Raw genomic sequence first — 23,893 nt, 5'->3', positions numbered from 1 at the left:
TCTGCATCACACAGCCCTCTGGGCATTAGATCTATATAAAATAAATACCCTTTGATGGTGTTGATGTTATTAGTGAGTATGAATTATGTATAGGTGAGGCCAATTAGGTTTTAAAATATTTTGGAAATTTTCCCCCAACTTCACACTTGCACTGAGATAAGATTTTGCTGCAGACATAGGCACATCCTATTTCAAGCCTTTAGCTTGAATACTTGATATAACACTTGCTAAATGAGCACTTGAGAGAAATGCTTGATGAAGGTTGCTCGTGTGAATCATTAGAAACTGTGTTCCCTCCCTCAACGCCCCAGGAAGTCTCTTTCCTGGAAAGTTCTCTTTCACCTCATTTGACTTCCCCTGCAAATACACTTGTGGGATGTTATGAAAGCAAGAAGGACACAGGGACAGGGATAATCAGATTCACCATCAGCAATGGAAGTTAAAAGTCATGGGTGTGTCTTGGGAAAATGTGTTTTCTAGACTAATGTTATTTACCACGTGGTCTGCAGACTGGCGGTCCATCCACTCTTGTTAACCCGTCACAGTGAGGCACAGAGCACACACTAGGATGGAAATTCAGGCAAAGCAACCATGTCACTACACTACATGCTGCCTAGGCCAGCTGGCTTTTTCATTTGTATTTAGTTATTTATTTGGAGAGAGTTTGTCAAGGAAAGGAAGAATGCATTGATTAGATTTTGGCACAAGCTGCTTGAGTAGCACTGTCCCAGGTCACACTGGGTTTGTCAAGACAGTAAAAGCTTTCTGTCCTCTGTGGGGTCTTGTCCTGCCTCAGACAGAATGAGGGACCCAGAGTGCTCATCTGTCGTAGCACTCATGGCGCTGCATTGTAAGGATCTTTTAAAAATATCACAAGGTATTTATTTAGCATCTATTTTTAATTAGAAAAATAAATAGCCCCTGCTAAGCCATGAAAATGAAGTTCTGATACCTGTTAAAACCTAGAGGAACCTTGAAGACCTTCTGCTAAGTGAAACAAGCCGCTCACAGAAAGACAAATAGTCTATGATTGCACTTAGGGGCTCCTAGAATAGTCAGAATCATAGCAACAGGAAGTGGGTTAGAGGTTACCAGGGCCCGTGGGAAAAGGAAGGGGGTAGTTACTGCGTAATGATTAGAGGGTTTCTGTTTGGGATGATGAAGCAGTTTGGGGAAGAGTGGTGACGGGTGTACAACATGGTGAATGTACTTAGTGCCATTGAACTGGACCCTTAAAATGGGCTAAGATGGTAAATTTTATATTGATATTATTATATTTTATCACAATAAAAAGTAGAAAACAATAGTTCATGCTGGTTGAAAAAAATTCAAATAATGTAGATACATATAAGGCAAAATGTGAGCGAGAGGTCTGAGATAGGCAATCCTTCCCCGTCTCCAAAACCCCAGGACAAGATCCCAGGAGATTTGGTAATCGCTCAAAAGGGGCATGGAGATTGGTTGAGAAGGGGCCAACTCCAGGTGATTCCTAGCTTCGGGCCAGCTGAAGACACACTGCTCTCAGAGAGAATCCACAGGAGGAGGAGTAAACCCTTTCCACCACTGCTGGTAAGATCTCAAATCCTGGCAATTACTGTCTAAGAAGATATTGATGGAGCGCACAGTTTAAAAAAGTTCACGCACCAGTGCATTCCCAGAGCCACAGCACACCCGGGACACACGGCTGCGATCTTTTCTCCTTTGCAAAGTCCTTGCAGAGTCAGCGAGTTCACTCTGTTCCTTCCCCCGGCCCCCCTCTCCTTCCTTCACTCCATCTCCCAGCATTCCCCACTCCTGTCCCTGTTTGTTTAAATACCGGCCTCGGAAGTATTGGCCCCATTCAGAATCAGCCTCCGCGCCATGTTTCTTCTGACTTCAGTCTTGGTAGCAGTTGTCTGCCTTTTGATGGTGTGGATCTTTCAAAATGCTGATGGAGGAACCCAGAGAAGGAAGGGGGAGCCTAGAGCCAGGGCCGAGGCTCGCCCCTGGGTGGATGAAGACTTGAAAGACAGCACTGACGTCCACCAGCTGGAAGAAGGTAAAGACACTGGCCATGTTGCTTGGTTTCCAACTTCTGTATTTTTATGATGAGGGCAAGTGGATGGTGGGGCTTACGGAGAGGAAGAAACACAGGCAGGTCAGTTTCATCATCAGCTTCTGCCATGTAAACAAATCAGTGTGTGACAGAGACATCGTTTCTCTCTGGCGGTCAGCTTGTCACCTCCTGGCACCCAGCTCCCTTTATTCCTGGGTCCTCAGGAAAAAGCTGTTGAGGGGGCGACATTTTCCCTGGCTCCGGTCCTCTGAGGCTGCTAAAATCTTTCTGAAGGGGCACATCACAGGCTGCGGGGGCTGCGGGTTAAGTGGTCAGGTTTTGATCAAGAACTTTGGAATAAAAAAGGGGCATCTGCGTAGGGGCTCGCTACCCTTCATTGCACCAGCCCTGTGGGTCACAGATAAGAGTGGCTGCTGTCCTCCAACCTGAGTGTCCAATTCAGTAGACAAGGCCATCAACAGGCAAACGACAGAGAGTAAAACAGAGACGACCTGGGTGGAACTGATTGTAAGGTGTTTTGAGAAGGCTTGGGGGTTTGGTGGGGCAGCTAGAAAAAGGCTGAACCAGGTCTGGGGCATTACTAGGATATGAATACAAAGGTTAGGAGGCTAAGAGGCACAGGAAGCGCCTGAGCCCGGAACCCCAGGGAAAGATGTCAAGAAGATGGAAGGACTGTACTGACCAGGGGAGGGGTGAAAATGAAGTGGGGTGTTGAGGGCGGGCCGGGGCATGGCTGACCTGAGAAAGAAGGGGTGATGAAGGAGGCAGGCAGGAAGGGAGACGTTCTGGAGGAGCTTTGAGTAACCTGTGTTTGAGGTTTATCTGAGGTGGTTTTGGGGGATGGATTTGACTTGGAAGAGGCTCAGTGACTCTCAGCTGGGTTAGTAATGCCTCCACCCTCCCTCCCTCTAACAGAGGCCACCTGGAAGTGTGTGTGTGTGTGTGTGTGTGTGTGTGTGTGTGTGTGTGTGTGTTCTAAGTTGTCCTAACCTCAGGATTGGGGGATGGGGTATAGAGTTGGCACTCAGTGCTGGGAGCCAGCAGTGCTGAATGTACTGCCCAGGAGGATCCAAATTCAGGCAGCCTCCTGGCAGGGCAGCCTCTTACTCTCCCCCACTAACCCCGAATGCCAATTATGCCAGTTGAGAAGCACTTCCGTTGAATGAGCACGAGACCCACTGTGAAGCTGAGTAAGGATCTGTTCCAGTAATGATGGGCTGGGCGGTGGCGCCAGTGCGATGCAGAGGAAGGGGTGAACTAGAGGGATGGTCAAGGAAGAACAGGGTCTAGAAATAAATTAGGCAAGAACAGAGGGAGAAGTGGGCATGATTTGGAGACTGGAGGAATCAGAATAACAACTGTCATCAATGGGTGCGGGAAGGGGATCCGGTTTAAAGGGGAAGCTGTTGAATGTAGTGCAGGACGTGTTGGATTTGAGAGAATAGTGACCCATTGAAGCAGAAAGGCAGGGAGGTTTCTAGGTGAGGGATCCAGGCCATAGACACTGACTGGAGAGTCACCAGCATAGGGGTGATGCTTGGAACTTGGAAAACTAATGAATTCACTGGGGGGTATTGCTAGAGAGAAGGCTGAGGTTAGAACTTGGCGGGGGGCACCTTCAGATAAGAGGAACTGCTGGAAGGAATGGACTCAGAAAACAAGGCGTGGGAAAGGAGGGCCAGGGTAGTAATAACAAGCCCTCACATAGTGCTTCTGGTATCCAATGTCACTTTTACATACGGTGAATCATTTAGTCTTCATAACAATACAGTGAGGCAGGCACTATTATCATATCCATATTACAGATAAGGAAACTGAGGCTCAAATCGGCTAAGTCACCTGCCCAAGCAATTAGTGGTAGAGTCAGGACCCAGGCAGGCTGGCTCGAGTCCAGGCCTACAGGCAATTCGCTAGGCTGCTTTTCCAAAAGAATGACCCAGAACAGAGGGGGCAGGAGATGGCCAGCAGGGTTAAACATTCCCTGAGAGATCAGAGGTAGTGTGTATGGAGCAAAGGCCGCTGGATTTGAAGACCCAAGAGTTTGAGGGATACAGAGGGGGTGATAAGGCTGGTGGGGAACCGGGGACCTGGGGCTGAGCCTGAAGGTTGGGAACAGAGAACAAAGCTGTATGGCCCCCTTCTGCTTCTCCACCTAATGATTCACTTTCAATCCTCTGCCTCTCCACTCTCTCTTCCTCACACAGAGAAATGAATTGAACACATAGTGGCCGCTCGGCAGCCGTGAGCAAATCTTCCCAGAGTGCAGAGTTCACAGTCTCTTGTTGGGATTTTTGTTGTTTACATAAGTGATACTTACTGAGGTCACACAGTCACACAGGTGGTAGGTAAGGACTAATGTTTAAACTCAGTCTCCTCTGCCACCCAAGTCCCTGCTCTTAACCATTGGGTGGGTGGACACAGTCTAAGAGAGGATGTATAATTGGAGAAGAGAAGGGATTCCATTATCAAGGAAACATGAGATGGTTTTGATAACAGCAAATAGATACCAGATTCAAACCATTTTGAAAATTAACAATCAGGGACAAAACAGTAAAATAAGTATTGTGGGCCATTCTAGTGTGAGTTAAAGAATATATGGGTACCAATCTAGCTTCCGCCAGCTCTGATTCACAAAGAATTCCTATTCGACATTCATAGATCAAGGAATCAGCCTGTGTGGAGGGACGGGGTGGGGGGAAGGGTCGGGGGTACAGAGAAGACATGCAGATTAGAAGTCAGACACAGACTTCCTCTGGGGACCAGTCACACATGGCATCCTGTTAATGCATTTCAGTTCCCTGTTTATCTGTAGCAGAGGTCTGAGGAGGAGAAATGATTGGTATTTAATCTCAAAGTGGAAACCTCAGATCGTTTCCCTAAAATGAATGGGAAATACTGAACAAAAATTCTCTAGTCAGGCCCAGATTCATGAAAGCTCATGGAACTGGAAACAGGAGAAAAAGATACAGGAAACACATCTTACTAAGATGTGTCCATTTTAATGTTAGTGGGGATTTTCTTCACTCAGCTTCACTAGCCATCCAGAAGCTATTATTCTAACTGAAATTTTGATTGTCCCAGTGACCACTAAAAAAGCCTTTGTTAACATTTTTATCTGGTGTGGGCAACACCTGAGAATAAAAATGTTCCCTCGGACTTGGGCAAGGACAGATTTTTATATACCCATAGGCAGCTGTTTCGAACCTGTTCATTGGATCAATGACAACACATCTCAGTAAAAGCTTAATAAGTCAACCAATCAGAGATGGATTCACTCCAGGACCAGCCCCTCTGAGGGCCAACCAGTCAACAACAGTCTCAACCAAGTAACACTGTCCCTGCAGATGATATCAACCCTCTTACATGCCTGGAAGTCCACCAATGCCTGCACTCCATGCTTCCCAACCAAGTGGTGTGCAAGAGCTAGCCTATGGGGCTAGCGAGAGCCAATGACAAATGTTCAGGAAATTTGTGGGCCATTTGTTCAATTGCCAATAGCTTGAGATCGGGCCATCATGGGAGTGTTTACTCTATGGAAATTGGCAAGTGCTATAAACCAGGGCTCTTTTTTCCCTCTTCTCAGAGTGCTGGTTTACCAGCACACCACTGACAAAAACACTATGTAAGGGCAGCAGTCATGACCAGCACAGATTTCCTTTGCCCCAGGAAGCAAAAAATTCAGCTTCATCTTTGCATTTCATCATTCTTTGGCACACCTACGTGTGCATACTTCTGCATGGCTAATTTTAAAAGGCTGGTCTACCAGGGCTCCTGTAAGACATTATGGTTCTAGGACAAAGGACAGGTAAATTCAAATTCAGATGAGAGAATGTTAGGGAAAGGAAAGGACTTGAATGGAGATGTTTGTCCTTGGGATCAAGTCTGGGTGGGTTCTGCTGGGGAGAGTGAAGCTCAGTACAGAACACTGGGGACACCGGGGACACCACGAGAGGTAAAGGGGCTCAGAAAACAAGTTCTGTCAACTTCACCTGGGATAGCGTTGCTTTCTTCAAGGCCTTTCCATCTGGACATCCGCAGACTCCCCAGCCCCCAACCCCCCCCTGCTGCTGCTAGTGAGGTAGTGAGTCTATATTGCAGTCAGGGAGTTGAATGGCTGAGAGGCCCACGTAGGAAGCAGAGCGATGGCCGAGACAGTGGGAAGGAGGAGTTCTCTGAGCCGGTGTTGAGCCTTGAAGCTGCTCTCATTGCCACCATCAGAATCTGTCTACTGTGAGAGCCATGTCACCCTGAGCCTTATTAATACTGGTGCTCAAGCCTTCCCAAAAATTGCAGAGAGGGAACAAGGGTGACATGACACAAATTGGCCTTGTAGTTTAATAGCTGGAAAACATTTGGCCCATTTGCAAAGATTTTGAAGTAGAACTGCAAAAACACAAAAGCAATTCCCGTAGAGATGCAGCCAGAAAAAATGCCTCTAAGCTAAACATTAAAGGATAGCCGTGGCCTAGAATTACTTGGTCATTAAACCTAATTACGGAGCAATTTAGGATTCCTCGGCATTAAAGCAATGATAAAAGGTGTGTTGGTCTTGGTGTCAATAGCAAACCCCATGTATGGCAGCACAGGGCTTACATTAAAGGCAGACCACTGTAGCGTGCGTTTATTTTAGGATATGTGGGCTCCACAGCTTGAATGAATCCCCCAGCGTTGCTTGGCTGGTCTAGGGTGGAGGCGGGACAGCTGCGGAACAGAGGCTGTTCTCTTCCCTCTGGTGAGGGCTTATGCCTTGGGGGCAGTCAGGAGTTCAAGAGGAAGGAGAGAGCTGTGCCTTTTTTATGGGTTCACTGCCCTGAGATCCCCTGGAGCTTCTTTCCCAGCTGGCTCAGCCTGTCCCCTTTCCCCAGGCCAAGCGTAGGCTTTCTGCCCTGGGAGAGGCTCCGGGAAGAGCAGCGCCCCAGTGCTCTGCTTGGATAGCCCTTCTGGACAATCCAGCCCAGTGGTGGTTGGGACCATTTGTCTGCTGTGCTCAGAGATAAGGCTGTGCTGATAAAGCTCAGGGAGCAGCCCCTTCATTCCGCTAGAGTCGCTAGAGTCGGAGCGCCGACCCTGGACTTCAGCTGCTGCAGAAACTGCCGTCATGCCGCTCCGCTGCCTTTAGTTTACACAGATGCCGAAGGGACCCGAAGTTAAAGAGACCTTGCATGCATTGGCTCATTTTCCACTTACTGACTGCGGAGGTTGCCGGACTTCATGACAAATGGCGTGGGAGTATCACTGGTGCTGAAGTCTTTGCTGACACGTTTGATAAGGTTCAGGGTTGATACTGATGACATCTGGGCTCGGTTCAGAGTGGATTGCTAGAAAGCTGATAGCTGTTGCCACTCTCCCATCACACTTACTTCCTCAAGCCAGCAGGGACCTGCTGTGTGGCATGGGGAGCTCTGCTCCACGTTTCGTGGCAACCTGGATGGGAAGAGTATTTGAAGGAGGGTGGATACGCGTGTGTATGGCTGAGGCATTTTGCTGTGCACCTGGAACTAGCACAACATTGTTAATTGGCTGTACTCCAATATAAAATAAAAGTTAAAAAAAATGTATACAGTGTGGGTCCCCACTGCCCCGGCTAGTAAAGCATAAAAAAAGAAGTTTCTCAGTACTAGCTATGAGCTAACCGTGGTCCCTTTTGGTATTGTAGTTGGGTTCTCAGTGTCTTTGAAGTCCCCTTTTCACGAGCGTTCCCTCTTGCCTACTGGACGTTTACTGCAGTCCTCCCTTATCCTCAGGGAATACGTTCCAAGACCCCAAGTGGATGCCTGAAACCTTAAGTGTTTTCCTGTATGTATGTACCTATGATAAACTTGAATATAAATCAGACACAGTAAGAGAATATCCAAATTGCCAGCATCACTACTCATGTGCTTTGGGGTCATTATTAAGTAAAATCAGGGTTACTTGAACACAAGCAGTATCCTGACAGTCGACAACAGAGAGGCTACGACGTGAGTAATTGGGTGGATACGACTAATTGGGTGGATACGTGGACAAAGGGATGATTCACGTGGGTGGGAGGATGGAGCAGGACAGCCATGAGATTTCATCATCTTACTCAGAATGGTGCACAATTTAAAACTTATGAATTGTTTGTTTCTTGAATTTCCCGTTTCATATATTCAGAACACAGCTGGACATGGGACACTGAAATCTGAGAAAGAAAAACCTCTGATAAGGGAGGATTACGGATTACTGTATTGGGGGAAAAACCACTGATTAAGGAGTTAAGAAACCTAGGCTATAGTTCTGGCTCCATGAAGAATTGCTGCCTGGTCAGGAGAAGTTAATTGTGCCCATTCATTCCTATTTCTACTTTTGTTCCACCTTCCCCAGATGGTTCATCTCTCATCCTCTTATCTCATTAAGAAAGTGTCATGTGTCTTTTCTTTTTTTTTCAGATGTCCTTAAATCAATATAATAGTTGTAGTCAGTTGAACTATCCTTGTGGGTGTTTTTGGTAATTCGTTTCTATGGCCTTCTCATTAAAAAAAACCAAAACCCTTAATTGTGAAATGTAATATGCTTACTAGAAAGTGTATAAAAGATAGATGAATGGCTTAACAAATAATTTTAAGCAAAAATCTATATAGTTATCACTTAGATCAAGAAATATAAATTTCCAATACTCCATAAACCCCTATATGTTCCTCCCCAGTAACAACCTCTTCCATAACCTATAGAAGTAACTATTAATTTGAATTTTATGGGAATTACTTCTTTGCTGGTCATTCTATTGGAAAATTACATATAAATTTTTTTTGAGGTCTAGGATACTGTTACTTATTCCAGGGAATATTCACATTTTCACCTATCAGAAGAGCAACGTCCTCACACTCTGGGGCAACTTTAATCTGAGCTCAAGGCTTACGTTTCCCTGGATCACTCACAGGATATTACCTTAGGCTCTAAGACACCAGGGCTGGATTACTTACATTTTACTCTTACTATTGTAACATAAATCTTCAGGCCCTGGATGGCCCTGGGGGTTTGACTTTGGTCACCATCCTTTTATCTCAGCTCAGCCTCATGGCGGTATCTAGGTAAATGGAAAATATTCTCTGGACATTTGAGTGCCGATCTACCCCTGTGGGTACTAACCTTCACCCAGATTTTGACTGTGATGTTCTACAGTCACAGATTAGCTCTTCAGTACTTAGAAGAAAACGTTCTATATGTATTTTACTAAGGATTTTAGCTTTCTTTACTTTGGAGGTTTGGTAAATTATGTAAATAACCATTACTGGAAGTGAAAATTCTTTAGTAAATGTCACAAGAATCAGAATCATAACCAGAACATCAGTTAATCTATGGCGTCAAAGTGGATTTGTATCTACTCAGAGAAGGAAGTAACGACTAATTATTTTCTATCACACAGTGGAAGGCATGGGATATACATTATATCAGGCAAATATTCATTGGCTTTTGGGTGTTTGTGAATGATGAAGATATGTGATAGCATTACATTCAGTTTTCTAAAGACACAGTTTAGGTAGTACAATAATAATTCAGGTAAGGCATACACATGCACACAAATAAACCTTAATGGTTTAAAACAATCTAAATTTGTTACTTTAATGAAAGTTAAGTGCTGGGCATTTTCAGCAATTTTATCATCGCGGACTCTGATTATCTGTTCTTATCTAAGTAGGAGTTGCCTCCTACTGGTGATACGGCTTCTCTGCACCGGTCCCCGTCAGGCTGAAAAACATCAGAGCAGATTCAGGAAATTCTTCAGCCTCTGTGTAAAACCATCTACTCATTAGAGTCCACTGATGTTTTCAGTGTCTATTTCTTGGGCAGACTTCCTGGTGAAACATTATTTATGTGATTAAAATTCCCTGAAAAGTCCAACTCACCTCAACTCATTCTGGTTTGATGTACCGAGGTCCACTTTCTGTAGTAGCCTCTTTGGTATCTTTTGCCTCCTAGATTCTGGGAGTTGATGAAGTCCAACAACAATCAGAAATCCAAGGCTAATTCAAGATAAGCAAGGAGTATATATATAAATATATGTATATATACTCCATTCAAAGCATTCCTATTTTTAACACTTTTTAACTTTTTGAATACTGCATCTTAGAATTTCTTTCAGTTGAAATCTTTGTAGTTCACATTTAAATCTTTGTAGTTCAGATCAAAAGTATTGTCTACTCATGGGTTTGAAAGGAATGAAGAACACGCGTATTCAGAGGTAGAGTTTCAGCTTCAGCTATTGAATCCTCCATTGCATCTTCATCTTCTGTAAGATCTTGAGCTACAGCTCTTTGAACAGGAAGGAAATGGGGGAAACCAGAAGTGGCAGAAGCAGGCAGGTGTAAAGATAACTTTGCTGTAGGTAAATTGAACAGATTTTTTTCTTATGGTTAATATTTTTGTATCTTGTTTAAGAAATCCTTCTTCTCTACAGGGTCATGAATATAGTCTCCTATATTCTTTTCTAAAAGCTTCAAAAATTAGTCTTTCATAATTAGAACTGTGGTGAGAACAGGCAATATTCATTAATTTTCAATATCTGATGGAAGAGTTTCAATGTTTCACCACTAACTATGTAGTTGGTTCTGGATTGTTTTGGTGTTTTCCCCCATAGTTAGACTTTATCAGGTTAAGAAAGTTCCTTTCTACCCCAATTTAGTAAGAGATGAATGCCAAATTTTATCAGACACCTTTTCTGCATTACAGCGATTATTAGCTTGTGAATGTAACAAACAACATTGCTTTTCTCATGTTAAGTTAACCTTGCATTCCTGGGGTAATCCCAACTTGGCCAAAGTGTATTGTTTTTTTAGATATTGTTGAATTCTGTTTACTAATATTTTGGTTAGGACTTTCTGCATCTATATTTATGAGAAAGTTGAGCCTGTAGCTTTTCTTTCTTTTAATGTCCTAGTCAGGCTTGGTAGTAAGTGTGCGCTAGTCTTATAGAATGAGTGGGTGGCGGATGTGTCCTCTATTTCTATTCTTGGGAAGAGTTGGAGAAAAGTTAGCAATAATTGTTCTGTGAGTGTTTGGTAGAACTCCCTCATGAAGCCATCCAGGCCTCTTCCTAAGGGAATCTTTCTTTTTCCTCTGGCTGATTTTAAGATTTTATATTTGATTATAAAAGGTGTGGGCTTCTTTTCTGTTATACTGCATGGGATTTACTGGGCCTCTTGAATCTGTAGATCTGGCATTTTTCATCAAGTTTTCATATCAGATATTCTCTTTCAAATATGGTCTCTGCCACATCCTCTTTCCCATCTCCTGCTGTCACTATCATCACGTATATTAGAACATTCTCGCTCTGCTTTATTTTTTCTTGATTGTTCTTTTATGTTTTCTGTCTTTTGGTCTTTCCTTGCTCTAGTCTAGATATTTTCTTCTGAGTTGTCTTCAGTTCATTAATTCTTCCTTTAGGTATGTCTAACCTGCTATTAAACCCACCCACCAAGTTCTTAATTCTATTATTTTATTTTTCAGTTCTAAAAGTTCTATTTTAAAATATTTTCTATGTCACTTTTCATCTTTTCCTGCACCCTACAGATTTATATATGTCTGTCTTTTTTTTCCCCCCTCTAAACCTAGTAATCATAGTTGTTTTATCTCTTGAGTCTGATAATTCCAATATTTGGAGAATTTGGTGTCTGACTCTATTTTTAAAAACCTATTCTGCTGTTTCTTGCTCAAGATACTCTTCTTGTATGTCTGGTTGTCTTTTATGTGTTGCTGATAATTGTACTTAAAATTATTTATATATTGGCATTTGCTTCTGCTGGGTAATGGGGGTATTTTCAGGCAGGACCACACTATTCCAAGTTCAGGTTTGAGGCAGGACCCATCAAAATGTTATAAACTCTTGGGGGCTGATTTATTTATTTATGGCCGTGCCATGCTGCATGAGTGATCTTAGTTCCCTGACCTGGGATGGAACCCGTGTCCCCTGCAATGTAAGTGCAGACTTAACCACTGGACCACCAGGAAAGTCCCTGATTTATTTCTGGTTCTTAGTTTTTCTAAGGATGTAGTCTTGGGGTCCCAGCTTGTTAGACTTCCCATCGTATATGGACCTGGGCTTTGATTTCTGTCCAGCTTGATCCCTGAAAATATAAAAATAAAAATTCAAATATATTGGGATTGGCAGATGTTATCAGGGCAAATGCAGCGTCTGTGCTTATTTACTTCTGCAGGATCATATTTTCCCTTCACTTTTGGCCTGGGAATTTCTTACTATGCTGTCAGTAACTCAAAGAATTTAAAACGGCTTTATAAAAAATTATTTATTTCAAGATCTTAGTGGTTTTCAGGGGACTTCCCTGGTGGTCCAGTTGTTAAGACTCCATGTTTCCACTGCAGGGGGCATGAGTTCGGGGAACTAAGATCTGGCCAAAAAAAAAAAAAAAAAGATCTTAGTGGTTTTCAGCCAACGGAGATTGTTTCAAATAAGTTAGTTCACCATTAACAGAAATTTACATTTTTCATCTTTATGTACATAAAAATTTTCTTTTTCTTGATTTATAACCAGTCTGGGCTTTGAAGGACAGTCAAGATCAGAGTTTAAGGATTCTGTAGACCTATTTTTCTCACTCTTGCTTGATGTTTTTGAGCTCATAACCTTACAGATATTTTGAGAACTTTATTTCCTTCTCCCCAGTGACCACCTTACGACTATAAGGGAGTAAAAATAATTTTCTCTGGCTGAGACCACCACTCCCCCATAATAAAAACACATTAACAAGAGAAAAACAAACAGAAGTTTAATAACATGTATATCTCTTGTGTACATGGGAGAGACCCAGGAAAACTGAGTAACTCCCCCAAACAGCCTTAGCCACCACCTTAATCCATCTTCAGATAAAGACAGAAGAAAGGCATTGGGGACTGGGGAGACCCAGTTAGGGGAGGTTGTCAGGAAAAGCAGAACAAACAAGGGTAAGATTGTTACAGAGATTTAAGTCCACACCTTCTCTGTTGACAAGAGTTTCTTGTGATTTAGAATCATCCTTCTCTTCCTGGTACAGAGAGGGAAACACTTCCAAATAGAGATTTCCTTTATAAATGTCTCTTACAATAGGGTGACTTCTACTCGGGTTTTCAGAACTTCTCCTGTGGTCTGCGTTTCCTAAAAATAGTTAACTCAAAATAATTCTTATGCTAAAGAGACATATTTTGGGGGAGGGGCATATTGCACTCCCCTTCATGACCAAGAGAGATCCTCTAATTTGCTGTCTTCCTTGTTCTTACTGGCAGACGCTGATGACTGGCAAGTGTCAGAGGAAGAGGTGGAACACATCCCATTCTCCCACACCCGGTATCCTGAGAAGGAAATGCTTATGAGATCCCAGGAATTTTATGAACTTCTCAATAAGAGACGGTCTGTTAGATTCATAAGTAATGAGCAAGTCCCAATGGAAGTGATTGATAATGTCATCAAAGCAGCAGGTCTGTAAGTGCACAGTGGGTCTTTGAGAACATCCGCTACAAGTGACAATAGTGGAGCAATGTTGAAGTTCAAACACAGTGAATAAAGCCTGGAATGATACGTTTACCTGTAAAGTCTTACCCAGGTGTTGACTGATTGCCAAGCACAAGATGATTTCCACTTTCTACAAACTTTTTTTTTTTTTTTTTGCGGTATGCGGGCCTCTCACTGTTGTGGCCTCTCCCGTTGCGGAGCACAGGCTCCGGACGCGCAGGCTCAGCGGCCATGGCTCACGGGCCCAGCCGCTCTGCAGCATGTGGAATCTTCCCGGACCGGGGCACGAACCCGTGTCCCCTGCATCGGCAGGCGGACTCTCAACCACTGTGTCACCAGGGAAGCCCTCTACAAACTTTTAACTATTACAAACTTCTCGGGAGCAGATGTGACAACAGTTCAAAACTTCTGAAATTATTCAACATTATAAAATTTTTGAAGAATGAAAATTTCTGAACACAGTATTATACATCAGAAAAGAAACATCCTTACTTTCACCTCACCTTAAAACACACACACACACACATTTATACATTTCTCTTTTGGGAACCAAATTTCTTATATTACACACCATGATGCTCTAGTACTGTATTCTAATGAACTAGCAAAATATATTCATGTGAATTCACAAAATAAATCAAAGCAAGGCAAACATTTTTCCCCCTCTTTTGCTTTTTATTTATTTATTTATTTGTCTGCTTCGGGTCTTAGTTGCGGCTCGCGGGATCTTCATTGTGGCGAGCAAGATATTTTGTTGCCGCGAGCGGGCTCAGTTGTGGCACTGGGGCTCAGTAGTTGCAGCGCACGGGCTTAGTTGCCCCACAGCATATGGGATCTTAGTTCCCTGACCAGGGATCAAACCCACGTCCCGTGCATTGGAAGGCGGATTCTTAACCACTGGACCACCAGGGAAGTCCCCCAAATGCATTTTCAATGTAAATTAATATCTATTCCCAGAGGAATAGATGAGAATTATAGAAAAAGGGAGAGGAGATATGAGAAAGCCCCCTATTTGAGAGTCTCCTCTGATTGGATTCTTACTCTTATATAAATCACATTCAAGTTCATTTGCAGAAATTATTGCATGACTATTATAAACCCATTGCCCAAATTAAAAGGAAGTAAGAATAAAACAGTTCACTTCAGTTAAGAACACAAATACACTAGATTGGTGAGTCCTTTATCTAACTAATAGCAGTTACTAAATTTCTTCTGTGTATAGATCTGTATCTAAATATGTGGGTGTGTGCATATGACATTCAGAGAGGTTTGGCATAATTGAAAACATTAAGGGGCAATTTATTTCTTGTGTTTGGTGACACCAATATTTAGTGAACAGACGACATGTACAAAGTGAACTGGAATCCCTCTGTTCAGAAATTTGGGCTTTATGTTTAGATTTGACTTGCATTTCAGTTTAATCATGCCCTCTCTACCACGGGGACTTGTGGATGGTAAACTCATCAAGGCTGGCAGGCCTGAGACCCCTCCTGTAGAGTTTATGCCATTGAACTACTCACTAGGAAGAAAGAAATACTTGCTTCTGAAATATACCACCAGTGGGTCACCGTGGTCTACTTCTAGAAACTTCTAGAAACCGTGGTCTACTTCTGTCCATTTCTAGGACAGAGAGGTGACACCCAGATCAGAAGCTGGGCCAGCCCATGGCTGGAATCTTTTTTTAAAAAATATTTATTTATTTATTTTGGCTGTGCCAGGTCTTAGTTGTGGCATGTGGGATCTTTAGTTGTGGCATGCGAACTCTTAGTTGCAGCATGCATGTCGGATCTAGTTCCCCTACTAGGGATTGAACCCAGGCCCCGTGCATTGGGAGCACAGGGTCTTACCCACGGAACCACCAGGGAAGTGCTGCTGGCTGGAATCTTAAAGGGAACTTAAGCTCCTTGGGTCCCATGATGCACTATGAAGCTTTGTCTGGGATATTGGGACTGATCCAAGGGTGGGCTGAGGTTTCCCAAAACCTGTAAGAGCTGGAAGACACTCTGCTGTGTGTCTGAGTGCCCAGGGCCAAGAGTTCTCATGTGTTCACAACAGGGCCACAAACCCCACAGTGCCACACTCAGAACTTTGATATAGGCACTAAACAATTTATAGTTCAATTGCCTTTTGGAGATCCTTTTGAAACCATTTGCCATTTAAATTTTGCCATTTCCAATAAACTTCCTGACTTGATCATTTTTCAAGAATATCAAAACAAACAGCATTTTGGAGGCTTTTAGCTATCAGAGCTTCCCATCTGTGTTCCCTTATTGGTCACAGAGTAGTGCCTAGGGATGTTTTCTCTCACATGATCAGAGAAGCAGTGATAAATTCCGCAAACCTGGGAACTACTGGCTTTGATCTCAGTTAGTTGGTTTGGAGACCCTGACAGAGATGCTGAACAAAACGGGCCTGGCAGCAACATCCCAGAGGCTACCGCCAGGCATTTTGTGTGTCAGGTGATCTAACTTCATTTTGAGCAACTATGAGTTACGTTTATTCTTAATTAACAGACTCAGATTTTTCTTGCAGTTTTAATTTCTGATTTTAATTTAATGGGTGATAGGAACAGCCCCAAGTGGGGCCCACACAGAGCCCTGGACCTTTGTGGTTGTGAAGGACCCAGACGTGAAGCATAAGATTCGGGAGATCGTTGAGGAGGAAGAGGAAATAAACTACTTGAAGAGGATGGGACCTCAATGGGTTTCAGACCTGAAGAAACTGAGGTACAAAAGTGGGTAGAATTAGGCTTGTTTGGTTTGGCTTCCTAAAATGAAATAACTATGACTTCAGTTTTCTGGTTTTGTTTTAGGTGTTAAAAAGTTTCATTTTACCTGTGGAAGAAATAATGGAAATTAACTCAGGCCTCACTGCTGAATTGCCTTGAGCACACGTATTGCGCAGGGGTGAGGGATGACGACTGGAATCCCATCTGGGTTCACGTCTTAGCTCTGGTTTTCCAGTTGCAAGACCTTAGGCATTTGCTTACTCCCTCTAAGTGCACTAGTCTGGTTTCTCCAGAGAAACAGAATCAATGGAGAGAGAGACACACACAGAGAGATAGAGAGAAACATAGAGAGAAAGAGAATTATTATAAATCATGGGCTCAAGTGATTATGGAGGCTGAGAAGTCCCAAGACCCAGCAGAGTCGATGGAATAGTTCCAATCTGAGTCCAAAGGCCTAGGAACCAGGAAAACCAATGTGTAAGTTGCAGTCCAAGTCTGAGTCCAAAGGCAGGAGAAGACTGATGTCGCAGCTTAAAGACAGTCAGGCAGACGGAGAAAATTCTCCCTTACTCCACCTGTTTTGTTTTATTCAGGGCTGCAACGGTTTAGATGAGGCCCACCTACGTTGAGGAGGGCAATTTGCTTTACTCAGTCTGCCAATTCACATGTTAATCTCATCCAGAAACATCCTCACAGACACACCCAGAATAATGTTTAACCAGCTATCTGGGTGCCTCCAGTCAAGTAGACACATAAAATCAACCACCACACTTCTGTTTTCTCACCCAAAACGATCATGTTAAAAACTTGGTGTCAGGATTAAATAAGATAGAGGCTAAGAGTAGGGCCTGAGAAGCTAGAGTGCTTGGGTTCAAATATGAGGTCTGCCGCTTATTAACCTATCTGTGCCTCAGTTTCCTCATCCGTAAAATGGGAATAAGTCTAGTATCTACTTCATTATGAAAATTAGATGAATTTGTAAGCACTTAGAACAGTGATGGCACATAGTAAGGGCCACATGAATCGGGTAAATAAATAGGCTATGACCCATATAATTATTAGTAAATTGTGAAATACTTCTCAGGATCTTGAGTGACGTAAATTACATTTTCCTATAAATAGTCTCATACATGATCTCACTCAGCAGGCTTTCATCTTAGTACATGTTTAATAAAAGTACAAATTTAGTAGAGGTATAATATTCATTAGGCATTAGTAATTTTGCAGGCTTCCTTATCTCCAGGGAAGAAGCGGATTGGAATTCAGTGTAACTGGCTTTACCGTGAAATTTCAGCGTATTCGGGTAGACACGTGCGAGGTTTCATTTTTTTTCTGGAAACTACAACTAACTATGTTTGTTAATCCCACTTTTCCCATTGAGGACCAGTCACCCTACACAATATCTAGGATGGATTCCATAATTTCTCAGTCATTTTTGTAGTTAACACAGTCACTTTCAATTTTTTCAGGCTCAGCCTTGTCATTTTAAAACGCTGGTCACAGGGTCCTGTTTACAAATACTGCCCTCCCCACAGAGGCATCTCCTTTCCCTTCTAACCCCTTCTCAGGCTGAGCATGAGGAGGGATGGGGCACAGATATTTGTCCTGACCTCTCAGAAGGCCCTGAGGGGAAGCCAGCTCGAGTTCTTGGCACGTAGCATGTAGAGGTACTCATGCCTCTGGCTCTCAGCTCTGGGCCTTTAGCGGCCAGTTCCAGCACGAGCCATCCAATACTCGCTGTGACACAAGCCTAAGAAAATGCAGTGTGATCTCCATCTTGTGGGGTAAAGTGGGACTTCTTCTCCGGTAGCCAGGGCTGGGTGGTGAGAAGGATGGCCTCTTAGTCCTACTCCTGTCTCATTTATTTGCCCCAGAGGACAATTTTTTTCCTGAGATATTTAAACCCTATTGAAATTGATGTCTATTGGCGTTGTAACTTATGGCTGTGTTGTGGAATAAGTGTAGGATATTAATAATGAATATGTAAATCTCATTGCATATTCATGAGAAAAAACGGATGGGCAAAGTTGAGTCTCTCTTCTTAGAGAGAGGCTGTGCTCTGTGTGTGCCCGCTGCCAGCCCCGTCACTCCCCAAAGAAGGCAGCATCAGTTGCTCTCTTGTCTCTGTGCTCAAAGCACCTAATACACACCTTCCGTGCATTTAAAATAGCCATTACCACATAGTTATTTAATTATTGGCCTACTTTTCTTCTCATTTTATAGACCATATTTTAGAAACTTTTGTGGTACACCAAGATACTCTTGAGACTCCAATTAACATTATAGACTTTCTCTGCAGACAATATGCGTGCACACACACACAGATATACATATACATATATATGTATATATATACACTATATATATATATACACACACATATATATATAGTACATATATATATATATATATATATAGTGTCTCTAGGGTCCAGAGACCTCTAGTTTAAAAAAGTCTTATATTGTAGCACCTAGCACAGTGCTGATGCATAGTAGGTAATTAAATAACTGTTAAATTGCATCACAAATGAACATATGTCCTGATAGCCAGTTTGAGTCAACTCTGAAACTCATAGCTGTCATTAAAGGCTTGATATACAATCTGGTCCAACCTCCCCGTCAAGCCTTCTTCTCCTGCTGCTGGCGTGAGACCCTTCACCCCAGGTGGACGGTGCTAATTGTCCTTTCTTAACAGGCCTCGGCACGGTGCTATCTTTTTATTAGCTCTAATATGATGTCACGATACATTCTTGCAAAATTGAACAAACCCAAAATACTAGCTACCAATGTATGCCTAGGCAAAATAAGTACAAAGATTAGTAAAAATTGCTAACCTGCCTCTGACCTAGTAAATTGCTTATTCTTCACCTCATATTTAACAATTGTTTTGAATTATTCACTGTAAAATAATACATAGTAATAATAATAATATTAGCTAACACATACATGGTACTCGGTACTATTCTAAGCACTTGATCTATTTGGGCTGGTTTTACTGTCGCAATAACCATTGGAGGTGAGTGTACAATAGCACATTTTACATTTAGGGCACTGAACTGTGAGAAGGTGAGTGGTTGCCCAACGTGGCAAAGCTAGTTGACTCCAGATTTTTTTTGTAAACTATTAACATTCTCCCACTTTGTAAAGAGAAAAAGAATTGATACTAGTCACATGTGAATAAGCTGGTTGAAGTATGGTAAAGTAGCTTTGAGAATGTAATGTATAGAAATTAGCAGTGTACAAGGAGCTGTAGAAAATACACACGTGGGTTTAATGTGTTTTAAAACAAGGAAGCGTAACTAAGCTAAGAATGAAATGAGTGGTGACTATCTCTTGCTTATTGATGACATAATTTACCCTAAGGAAGAATTCCAATATATAGCATTGTATGAGTATCTTTCCTTTGAATATCTGAGCTAGAGTGAAGCGTTTGCCAACATGTACGGGCAGGGTAATGAAACAGAGAAAGATATGCTCTTATCTGGAAAATAAAAATGGAAACTCAACATTTATACCTCCTGTGAGTTATCTCCCACTCCCACAAAAGTTTCCTTCCTTTTCTCCATAACTAGGCTAAGAACGTTACCATCTGCCCGCCTGGAATTTCGGTTCAAACTCACCATCACCTTTTTCTTCTCCCTTGTGCACTCCTGTGCCGGATCTGTCAGCTCCTGCCTCTACAACTCCCCAAGTTCTCCTGGGCCATTGCCCTTGTCTCCTATCTGGTCCCGTGTGAGCTGGTCCTTTGCCCACACCAATCCGTCTCTTTCTGAAACAGATCCTATTGCGTGATGCTTCTGCTCAGAAGCTTGTGATAACTTTCCATCACCCGCTGAACCAAGTCCAGCACCCTGCAAAATCTGTATGAAAACTGCGAGCCTCCCAACCCGTGCCCCACCACACACACCATCGTCCAGCCTACCAGGCTTCTGAAATTCCCTGTCCGGCCAAGCATTCTCCTTCTGACTCTGCCCTTTGCTCATCTCTTCCCTGGGCTGCCCTTCCCAATGCCCCTTCTCTAGCTGGTCTTCAGTGTCCCGCCTCAAGAGAAACTTTGGAAATATTCTGACAATCTTATTCAAAGCTAACATTTTATTTTTGGGCTCCTAAGGCCCTTGTCTTATATTTCTTTAACAACACTTACCAGGTTTTAGTTTGCTAAATTTGGCTTACTGCCCTCTGGGTTATAGGATCTATCTTTGTATCTTTCAGCATTTCACCGTGTCTTGCTATATTAGGCCCTTATTAATACCTGTTGGGATAGATAGACTTGGGATAGAAAAAGGTAAACATGACGTGAACAAAAATCCTACTCTTTTTCAATTTAAACAAAAGACAAGGAAATGTTTCTATTTTTAATGTATATAAGGTGGTTAACAGGGAACAAAAAAACCATTAAGAGAAAATATTCTGAATATCTTTTTTCCCCCTTTAGGACCAACTGGATTAAGGAGTACTTGGACACAGCGCCTATTTTGATTCTCATTTTCAAACGAGTACACGGTTTTGCTGCAAATGGCAAGAAAAAGATCCACTACTATAACGAGATCAGTGTTTCCATCGCATGTGGCATCCTCCTAGCTGCCCTGCAGGTATGTCACCCTCCCACTGGGCCCAAGAGAGAGACTTAATACTTGGGGGCCAACTGTGGTTTTATTTGCAAATTTCAGCTGAGTTTCTAGTTCAGGGACAGGGATTCCTCAGTAAGGGAACTCTGATGTAAAAACTGCCTCTGGAAACCTGGATTGGTGAGGATGATGTTTCAAACAAGCTGGCATCCTTCCTGGAAATTTACTTATAACATTATTTAAGGGTCAAAAAACGGTCGCTGTGTTTGCCTTCATCTGTAACAACATGAATCTTTAAGGGCTTTAGTAAATACACATGAAGAGCTTCAGAGCCTGAAAGTTCCAGGGCCTGGCTTCTCAGCTGTGTTTACTGTTGTCTGAGCCAGTGGGATGATTCAATAGCTATAAGGGGAACTCTATCATAGAGCTCCTGTCCTCAGAAGTTGAGTTTACATCGTATTGCATTAGAAAGATGTCCATGTGCTTAAAAAATTTCCATCTACATAGTAGCTACAGCCCTGCTAAGCGTCAAACAGAGCAGGATTGAGGTCTGCCTTTCACATGATTCAAGTCATTCGCTCAACAGATATTTTCTGAGCTCCTTCTATGTGGCAGATCTCAGGAGTCACCAGGAATAGTCACCTCGTGAACTGTATGTTCTGGCGGGGACTACAGTCCTGGGAGAGGGTGGAGAGTGACAGTAAACACGTGAAATAAAGAAAACAAACAGGATTATAAGAGCGAATGAGCCTACTTTCAAGGGAGAGTAGATTCCAAAAAACTGTGCTTCTTTGTTATCTCAAAGAAAAATGTGTTTGCTGAAAACTTGCAAAATAGTCATTGTGACATAAAAGAGGAATATATTTTTAGATGACTTGAAAAACTGTTCCAAAGGAGCTGGCATCCTATCTACCTCCCGACTCTGTAACAGATAAAGGAATTGCTGTGCTACGTCAGACCGCAAGGCACCGTCCCCGTCCTAGACAGTGTTCCTGAAGAGGCAGTTTAGGCTTGGCGCGGGTTCCCTTCACCTGTGCCTTCTGTGCATTCCCATCAGCAACTTTTCCCACTTTACCGTGGAGTTTGCTGCCCTCTAGCTTTCTGTAAGGCATAAGTCTGAGTGTAGGTCTTGATTTGTGAAGGAGGAAGGAATCTTCTGGAAGCCCTTGTCTGGGCAGATTGCACAGAGACTGGAGGCGTGCTCGACTCCCAAAGGCAGTTCCAGAACCTCCTTCTGGTCCAGGCTTAGCAATGAGCATCTGACGGGAAAAGCAGGGGGGGATGGAGAGGGCCAACTGGGAAAGTGTCTTGAAGTTACATGTGATTTTTATTGGATGTTTATTATTCGAGGGGGCTGGGAAGAGGTTGGTGGAGTATTTCCTCTACTTCTTACATACCTCTTGGCCACTAGGTCCTCCCTCACTGGACATAGGTATTTTCAGCTAGAGATGACGCTCTGCTTCCACTGTTGGTTATATAACCACAGGAACTGCCTTTTGTTTTTCCGTTCCTTTGGTGTAGTTGGATTCCCCAAATTTCTTTCCATGAAATAACCATTCCCATTTCTTAAGCATCAGTGAAAAATGACTGGTATTTTCTTCTCTGAGAAGCTTCCCACTGTTTGGCTAAGAGAAGGTGGGGTCTGGGGAGGTCGAGGAGGGCAGGTAAGATTCAAGACACCATGGCCCAAGCTGGTCGTTTCTTTGCTGCCCAACTTCAGGGAAATGATGGGACAAGCAAATCTTATAGGGACTAGAACATGCCCAGGCTGGGATTTTGCCTGCTGACTTTAAAACGTTTTCTTTTCCTCTCCTGTTACAGAACGCGGGACTGGTGACTGTCACGACCACTCCTCTCAACTGTGGCCCCCGTCTGAGGGTGCTCCTGAACCGCCCTGCAAATGAAAAGCTGCTAATACTGCTCCCTGTGGGGTACCCCAGCAAAGAGGCCACGGTGCCTGACCTCACACGGAAACCTCTGGATCAGATCATGGTGACTGTGTAGGCAGGACACAGGCAGGGACGTGCTGGAAGGTGATCCCCCCACTCCTTTCTCCTGTTCCTTTTGGGAGTACAGGCTGCTCTCTCCCTGGGTGTTCCTGGCACTCCACTCCACGGGGCTGGCCTCTGTGTGTGTGAAGAAACCTTTGCACTTTCTACAGCACTTTGAGTCTGAGAAGTCCTGCTTCCGATAGTGTGATTAGCTGAACCATACAAAGTAAGAGATGAATAGGTATGTTCTCTTCCATTTCTTATCCACTTTGGAAATGCATTAAATTTTTGCTAAGAACATGCCCTTGGTTTTTAAGGTTTTTTAATTGTTCCAGAAAACTCACAGGTGATTTTTTCTTTCACTCTTTAAAAACTCAAAGAGGAAAGAGTCATCAGAAAATTTAATATAGTCCCAAGAATTCAGCTATGTGATGATTTTTAAATTTAAATTTAGACTGATCAAACAGTTTTCTGCCCCCTGCTTTTTTTTTTTTTTTGCGGTACGTGGGCCTCTCACTGTTGTGGCCTCTCCCATTGCGGAGCACAGGCTCCGGACGCGCAGGCTTAGCGGCCATGGCTCACGGGCCCAGCTGCTCCGCGGCATGTGGGATCATCCTGGACCGGGGCACGAACCCGTGTCCCCTGCATCGGCAGGCGGACTCTCAACCACTGCGCCACCAGGGTAGCCCCTATTCTGCCAGTTTTTAATGCGTAACCTTCAAAATAATTAAAACATCACAAGCACAGAACAGAACAGCGCGTGCTGTGTAGACTGGCCACCATCTGGACATATAGATGGTTAGTCGCATAGTCCAGAGTGCGTGTCGCAGCTGCCTCGCACCAGCTGGTTGAAGCTGATGGTTAAATATTCAGGAATTTTGTGAGCCAGTTGTTAAACCATTTGCAGCTTGAAATTGCCCATGGTGGGAGTATTTACACCATGGCAACTGGCAGGAACACACAAATCAGGGCTTGCTTTCTTTTTCTTAAAGGGAACTGTCTTCCAGACACTAGGGAGTTCTAACTGTGCTCCCCTTCTTTTCTACTCTCCCCCACGAAACATACTTATCCTTTTTCTCCAGTTGGCAGT

At 43.3% G+C, this 23,893-nt stretch overlaps 1 protein-coding gene across 1 annotated transcript; it reads left to right on the top strand.

Moving 5' to 3' along the window:
• The first annotated feature begins 1,860 nt into the window (after positions 1–1,860).
• On the top strand, positions 1,861–22,816 carry IYD (iodotyrosine deiodinase). Its single transcript, XM_060167947.1, has 5 exons — positions 1,861–2,038; positions 13,292–13,483; positions 16,084–16,243; positions 20,680–20,836; positions 22,634–22,816. Exons 1-5 carry the CDS (start codon positions 1,861–1,863, stop codon positions 22,814–22,816), a joined length of 870 nt encoding a protein of 289 aa, XP_060023930.1.
• Positions 22,817–23,893: the final 1,077 nt, after the last annotated feature.

This window comes from Lagenorhynchus albirostris, chromosome 12 (assembly GCF_949774975.1).
Source record: "Lagenorhynchus albirostris chromosome 12, mLagAlb1.1, whole genome shotgun sequence".
Lineage (NCBI taxonomy): Eukaryota > Metazoa > Chordata > Mammalia > Artiodactyla > Delphinidae > Lagenorhynchus > Lagenorhynchus albirostris.
The sequence above is the reverse complement of the archived record's forward strand: the minus strand, read 5'-3'. Positions and strand labels throughout refer to the sequence as shown.

What these genes read in the sequence shown, in the direction of transcription:
- IYD (XM_060167947.1), top strand. Translation starts at nt 1,861, where the DNA reads ATGTTTCTTCTGACTTCAGTCTTGGTAGCAGTTGTCTGCCTTTTGATG. An exon ending in CGTCCACCAGCTGGAAGAAG is followed by an intron (nt 2,039 to 13,291) that starts GTAAAGACACTG and finishes TCTTACTGGCAG; the next exon opens with ACGCTGATGACTGGCAAGTG. An exon ending in TAATGTCATCAAAGCAGCAG is followed by an intron (nt 13,484 to 16,083) that starts GTCTGTAAGTGC and finishes AATGGGTGATAG; the next exon opens with GAACAGCCCCAAGTGGGGCC.